Source organism: Lagopus leucura, unplaced genomic scaffold (genome assembly GCF_019238085.1).
Source record: "Lagopus leucura isolate 7727_CA_CO unplaced genomic scaffold, USGS_WTPT01 Super-Scaffold_100009, whole genome shotgun sequence".
Taxonomy (NCBI): Eukaryota; Metazoa; Chordata; class Aves; order Galliformes; family Phasianidae; genus Lagopus; species Lagopus leucura.
Window position 1 is genome coordinate 23355557 of NW_024962266.1, and position 7589 is coordinate 23363145.

The window sequence follows — 7589 nt, forward strand, 5'->3', positions numbered from 1 at the left end:
TTATTGTAAATTGATGTATGTTTTGTTGAATTTGCTAGCAAACTGCCATATATAAATCATCTTACACTTTCTTTGGTACTGATACATCTCAGACAAGTGTTAGTTAATAGAGAAATATATTGTAAGTCAGCAGTGCTTTTCTTGAACTTCAAACATTTACACTCTGCTGGCCATGCTGAAGTCTACAGCAAAGGAATATTCTTTTATGTAGAAGAAAGTTTCTTTTCTCAGCAAGAACATACACACCTGTCGATAGAACTTCTCATACACAGGATTTGCACTTGACAGCTGTAAAGAAAAAAAAGAAAGGAAAAAAAAGGATATTCAATTAACCATAAAATCTGCATTTCAGCTCCCTTCTCCCCGGATGACTAGAGCTAGGAAACACTTTTTGCTGGTCTTCATAAAGCATTAAGCACTTATATAAGCCTGTTTTGCAAAATGATGAGGACTGTTATACTGTAACTTGCAGAAGACTTGCTCCTTGTTTTGGAGCCACTGACACTGATCACTATCAGGTTACTCTCAGACAGGTCACCAGGATAGGCAGCACGAAACAAATTTGTATGCAAGATCCAATACAAGCCAAGAAGCCTGCGATGATACAGTCCCGTAAGTGCTCGCTAATGAATACCAAGCAAGATAGCTGGATTTCATTACCCACTAAATCATCATTTAGAATTCAGTGCCTTAAGCAAGTAGCCTGCAAAGTTTTCAGATATCTAAGTAAGTCGTGGATTCCTAACTAAATTCACAGCAACAATTATTATTAAAAAAAGGGGGGGAGGAGATATTTCAATCTGTATCGTTGCCAAAGATCCCTTCTGCCTTACTTTCACTACCACCTACCATACATCCAGAGTTCACCTAAACTCAAGCAAGGATTAAACAGCATCTAAACCTACAATTATTGCACTCTGACTTTGCTTTGGCACTTCTTGTGTCAGCCACTACCTAAGCAGCCATTTACACAGCCCTTAGAATTGCCTGACAAAATACATTCACATTTTGCCAGACCTGACAACCGCAGCACCAATACACCACTTTCCAGCACTTTCCAGCATGCCCCAAAGCATACTATACTTTCTCAATTAATTGTCAAGTGCTGCACTTATCAATTCACCTACAATTTTAATAGCATTTTAGAGGGGCTATTCCCCAAAACGTTCAAATGTTTTACTAAGTTCATTAATTCATCATAATGTACCAGTATATGCAAAATCCCATTAAAGCTAGGAGCAAAATACTGGAACAAAGTTGAGCACTGTGCGCTCTAGAAGTAAAAGCCCACATCATCCCTCTTGCCCAATATCACTCTTTGTTCAGCCAAATGTTTCATTATTACAGCCAAACCTATCATTGTCACTCCTGGACAGGAAATATCATGTTGGAGTCCTGCAAGGAAAACACTGAGTGCAAAACAATCTTCTCATTCAGCACTTGGAGCACAAGCCAGTCATTCTTATTTGTTTCAGCAGTGTTTCCAATGTTCACTTCAACATCAGTATCATTGCAACAACTGGAATTTCCTGTGACACCAGACAGAATAAAAAAATTCCCAACTATTTCTACTAGTAACTGACTTTTCCTGCAAAATACACCCCACATTAAAAGGTATTAATATTGTCAGGAATGTGCTCTATCTGCAAGAAGAAAAACACTGCTCTGCTTCTGAAGGTGTTGCTGCAGAATTTACCTGTGAGCACTCTTTTTACGAGATTTGTAATATGCAACTGTAGAGCACAACCTCAACTTGTTCACAATGCAAAAAGGAAGGAGGGAGAAAAGGTCAGATTCCACTGCATGCAAAAATACAAAAATACATTATCATGTTTGCATTTAAAAGTTTATCACTTCACAAGAGTAACGTCTGTTCCAGTAATTATCACCTTTGTTACAAAACCTTTGAACTTCAGGATATTATCCCAGGAAATAAAAAAACCACCTTCAGGGACACCAGTCTTTTTCATTTTCTAGAGGCACTCAAGCCTTTACAGCCATGTTTTCACCCCGCTGTCATGTTTTTACTTAGGTCTAACGTCCACAACCTTCTGTTGCTCATAGCAGTGAGAAAGCCCTGACTGGGGGGCTATCTGCAGAGGAAAAAAACTCACAAAAAACAAAGCATCCCTCCAAACCAAATGAGATAGGAAGTAAGATAGAAGGTGAGCTGTTCTATTTCAATTAAAAACCAAAATTCTGTATTCTATTATGATGCCAAGTTTTAGGATTTGTTTTCACTGTTTCCATGTCAAATGACACCATCTGCTAGTAAACATTCCGCATGCAGCCATCCTCTTGCTCTTTCCTGGGTCTCAAGATGACTCAAGATAGAAAAGAACCTTTCAGACACAGCGAGAATCTCAGCTCCCCATTTCAGAGAAGTTAAAAAGGGAAGGAAGAATAAAGTACAAGCAGTTCTTCTTCCACTATTAGAAGCAGCAGCCTCCTAAAGGTTGAGGAGAGTATGAAATTAGTCCATAAAAGACAAATGTAATGGCAAGGGACAACTACAACACCTGGAATCCCTATAGCAGTGCATAGCTTGGGAATAGGAATGACAGAGTTACAAGCAAACAACAGCACAACCACACAGCCAAAAAGCAGTGAAGTTTAAGGCAAGCTGTGTTTAATGTGATGTCCCTTCCAAACAATAATAAACCCATCCTTTCTCACACTGCCTTTCTTTCTTATTTGAAACATGCAATGGTAAAGCTTTCCATCGCTGTCTGTGCTAAGAACAACTCAACTTCAGCTTCATAGAAAATACACATGCTCAAACAACGCATCCATTAAAAGAAGTATCTGGATCTACTCTTTGTGTGTTTTTCCCCTCAATAAAATTCCTCCTTTCACATTGTTTACACCCATTCTTTTGGAATTTTGTCCTACTGAGGCCTAGATGGCACTTCCACATTCATCTGACCACGCATCATTATATATTCCAAACTGTTAAACAAGAGCAGAGATTCTCTACAGGCATTTCTTGCTCATACTTTACATAGCCCACTGTATTCTGGAATCACACCTTTTTTTATCACAGTTATGATGATGTTAAAAGAGTTACTGAATGAAAGCTTCGTTCAGATTAAAAGCTTTTCCCTCTCTAACAACAACACAGGGGAAATTAAGAAAATATTTGCTATAATCTATATGCATCTACAGCCATGCACTTGAAGAGTCAGAACTTTCATTCCCCTTAGGCAGCTGAAGCATGCGCAGAAACTGCCATCTTCCTTCTGCACAGACATCTGTCACTGCTTAATTAAATACTGTTCAATTTTATTCTCAAATCATGCCAGGAAACCTCAACCATCTTCTAATCAGTACTGAACAAAGTCTGTCAAACACAAAGAAGCAGCTCCACTGCCTTTCAGCCATTAACAAGGTCAATCTCAACCAAAAAATTAAGCCCTGTCTGCTTTACCAGCTGAAACACATTCATGCACACACACTCAGATTTCCTGATCTTTCAGAGAGGGCAGAAAGTGGAAAAGCAGATTTCTCATGTCTATAAAATAGGTACATATATTTAAAAATAAAAATCATTTTGTGATTCCTAACAAAAATCTGGAGTTCACCAGATACCTGGAGAGAAAAAGAATTAAGTCACTGGAGAGCTTTGCTTTTTGGTTCTATTATAACATATCTATTACTACAAACCAGTCCTTTGCACTCTTGTGTATTTATATCCTATATACTCCAGTAACTGGATAGAAACCTAGCAGGTATGTAACTTAGCCTCATTCAGTAATATTCAGTGAGTCTTTTGGAGAACACCACATGGAATTCCAGACACCCATGACACAGTATGAGGCAAACAAAAGTTATCTTCCCATTCTCCCTGAATACTTCCATGCAGACCCACCTTGATTCCTCCAAACTTTCAATCACGCAGTTTGTCATGCTGAACCACAGCTTTAATTCTCAAAAGCAACAGAGCTTTTTTATGCCTGTATTACACCAGCCTTCAACATTCAGCATTCAACATACATACCTTCCATACTCCTGATATGCATTTTGTGCTTTTTCTATTTGCTTTTCCCTCTCTAAATTAAACAAGATAAGTAGCCATAGTTGGAAGGTCAAAAATGAAACTCTTCTCCTTGGCGATACTTGAGTTCTCCAACAACAGATGACACTGCTAGATACCAACACTTCCTCCTCACTGGTACTGCTATCTTGTTTCCACGTTAAAGATACCTCAGATTATTACCAAAACTGGGGGTAAGAGAAGAGATAAACATATTCATTTTGTAACGCTCTTTAAGTATACTCAATGTAGTTAATTTCATTACAGCTACACAGGTTTGAAATGTGTTTAGTTATCAAAGTTCCACATTTCTTAAGCAGAGCCTTAATATTCAAATAAAGGATGTTGGCCTTCTCAGACACCACAGGTGCAAAGCCATTTGAAAATACCCCAGTCTGATTTTGGAAACCCCCAACTTCCTAGCTGTGTTAAATCAGTCAAACCCACATGGAAAGGGGGAAAGAAAATCTGAGACAACTGTGAGCTTGACTGCAGGTCAAGCATGACTGCTTCTGACTCTCTGCATGAGGTCTACATGCAGCAAAGGACCAGCCTGCATACTTCTCCTGGTGGTTTAAGTAATTGATCTCACTGTAGGTGGTAACTATACCCACCCTCCCACCCAACCCGTACTCATTTTCACTTCCTCATACTACATCTAAACACATTCAAAACACTTATGATTTGTTAAGATTTTACAAAACTGTAGAATGCCAAGAATTAGAACCTCAACTTAAGAAATTACCTTCAGGTTTGTTTGACTTCCTGAAATTATTCCTGTTCTACTCACCCTCCTTTCACTTGCCAAAAAAAGAAACCCTCACATCAATGATCAACAACAGAAAATGCTTCCTCAATCTAACCACTGATGCAAGTTGCAGTCACAGTGGTTTTAAGAATAGCGGCAATTTTTCTGCCTCTGTCAACATTAACACATTTCTATTTAGTTCCTCATCCACGTGACCAAAAAAGTCAATAAATTCTACAATGACAGGATTATACAGCCTGTAAGCAATCATGTTTTACTGCAGAACGCTCTACAGCAGACACTCCTTCCCCCTCCCCACATAACGAGCCAGAACAGCCCGTGCCCATACAGCAGCCCACAGAATCAGTTACTGCTGTGTGCAAACTTTTTCAAATCTGTAGCATGGGGATGTTTCACACTGGAAATGACTGACGATTTCCTCAAAAGCCAGCTCCACTGGGGAATAACTGCAAATGGAGCAGCCTCGCTCAGAACTTTGCAGTTGTCTCACGCATGCTTTGGTGAGTCACACTTATTTAGTAGCTTGTTTGTCGTTAAAACAAACGACATTATCGATGGTGGGATCAAAGCACCGCAGCAACCAACGCAGGCCCGCCAGTCGGAACGAATGTATCCCCGTCCCTGCTGCACGAACCAGCCCCGCCTGCAGTTTACTACCTATCGACCCTCTAAGGAACGAGAGCCAGTACACCAAAGCGTCCCCACGGCACGCAGGTAGCCGAAACGAGGTGACACGCCTTCCGTACCGGTACCTCGGTTGCTAAAGCACCGCCGGTACGTCAGAACATGGGGCACAGCCCGTGGGCCCCCCGAGCGCACAGCCGGCCCGCCGCCTCGCAGCCCTCCGGAGCACCGCCGCGCCCCACGGCTCCGCCACCCGCCCTCGCCATCCGCGGGGCGGCTCGGGGTTTGTTTTCTGTTCGTTTCGTCGAAGCCAGCCGCTCCTTCCCCGAGACAAAAGCCCGACCGCGCTGACAGCCGCCGCGGCCCGCTGCGGGCCGCTCCCCGGCCGAGGAACGCCGGGGGCCGCGGGCAGAGGCACCTGCAGCCGCACGGGGCCGCGCCGCGGGGCCGGCGGCGCCCGACCGGCTCAGGACTTCCCGCCCGCCCGGCCCACCTTCGCTCTGCGCCGCGGCCGCAACCTGACAGCGCGGGGCTCGCACAAAGCCGTGGGCCAAGGCGGCGCCGAACCGCTCCGCGGGGGCCGCGCCGCTCGCCTCCGGCCCCGGGCCACCGCTCCTCCGTCCCGGGAGGCGGCGAGCCTCGGCCCGAGAGAGGCGGGCGGCCCCTTCCCCGCGGCGGGAGGTACCTGTGTCAGGGAGAGGTGGGCGGCCATGCTGCTTCCATCATGCACCGGCCGGGCCGCAGGAAGGACGCGCCGCGACCCAGCGCTCGCTGCCCAACTTCGGCAACTTCCCCGGACGGTCCCGGCCAAAATCCGGCACCGGATCCCCGCCCGCCGGCCCGGAGCCGGAGCCTCCGCCCTCAGACGGCAGCGGTAAAGCAACGGCGGGCGGCGGAACACGGCTGGAGCCGGAGCGCTGGAGGCGGCTGCGGCAAAAACCCGGAGCAGCAGCCATGATACGGATCGGGTCTCGTATTTGGCTTTCCCGTACGGCCCCGCTGGCCCCAATGCTCCACGCGTTCCGAGCTCCCTGGCTCAGCCGCCGCCCAAGCTGGGGAAGTCCCCAGCCCAGAGCTGCAGCATCTTTGGGACTGGGGTTGTGACAGTTGGGAAAAGGGCCCAAGGGGAATCGGCATGGGTCCGGCACATCCCCGGTAGGGTCCCTGCCATAGGTACAGTGCCGCAGGGCACGGACTCATACAGGAGCTGCCGCCGTACCTGCTCCCTCCCACTCAGCAGCTATTTTGGTCGCTCCCCTGACCGCTTTGCACTACCACAAAGTCATACATCAGGAACCGAGGGGGGAGGAAAAGCATTCTTATTTTTGTACTCGTGCCAAAGATGGACCAGGTATGAGTCTAGCACTCAGACCAGAGGAAATTATCAGGAATCGTATCTATTGGAAAGAGTGCATTGTGCCTTCCTCTGTTCTTCATTCCCTACCATTGAAATCCTTTTCCAGCTCAGTTTCACACTTATGCTAATGCTCACACCCACCTCTGCAGCCTGTCAATCCTCAGTCCTTGCTGGCTGCTATCTACATCTGCCACAGGACACGTGGGATCCCTCTTTCTCACCTCTTGTCTAATAAAGGTTTTCTAGAAGCTCTGCTCTGCTGACCTCTTTCTGGGAGGAAAAAAAAGACTATATGGAAGGGAAGAATATTAAAAGCAAATAGTATAATGTATTCACACCATTCACATTGATTGTCACACCTCTACCTCATGTTCATTTCCTCTGAAGTAAAATTCCTAGAAAATAACATATGCTCTTATCTTTGTAGGTTGATTTTTTCATCTGTAATTAAAATTGAAATACTATCCCACAATAATTAGTATCTGGAAAATAAACCAGAAGATTGTGAAACCACAGCCGTGTCTCCACGGGACAGCAGTACTGGAGCTTGTCAGTGTTTGTGGGGCACAGAAGAGAGTGCTGGATCACCACCAGCTGCCAGAGGCTTGAGGTAGGAAGTTAGAAGCTAGCGGGCAGCTCTGGGGATGTGGTTCTGGACCTCTACAGCTACAGCTCCTTTCAGTGCACATGGTCAAACAAGTGACCGCTCAGCATGGAGTCACAGTGCAAGAATCACTCAAAGTAATTATGTGGGCTCTGCTAATTAAAATAATAATGAGCTCCAATCAGTCAATACTGAGTCGGGA

General features: G+C 45.2%; 1 protein-coding gene across 1 annotated transcript in view; it reads right to left on the reverse strand.

The window, feature by feature from the left end:
• The window catches only part of EPS15 (epidermal growth factor receptor pathway substrate 15), a 43533-nt gene extending 37301 nt beyond the window's left edge, over positions 1–6232 (reverse strand). Inside the window, exons 1-2 of the mRNA XM_042873649.1 lie at positions 6112–6232; positions 247–288 (exon numbers count right to left, since the gene is read on the reverse strand). Of these exons, the coding sequence (XP_042729583.1) occupies positions 247–288; positions 6112–6138 (69 nt within the window). The 5' untranslated portion in view covers positions 6139–6232. The remainder of the gene's footprint in view (positions 1–246; positions 289–6111) is intronic.
• Positions 6233–7589: the final 1357 nt, after the last annotated feature.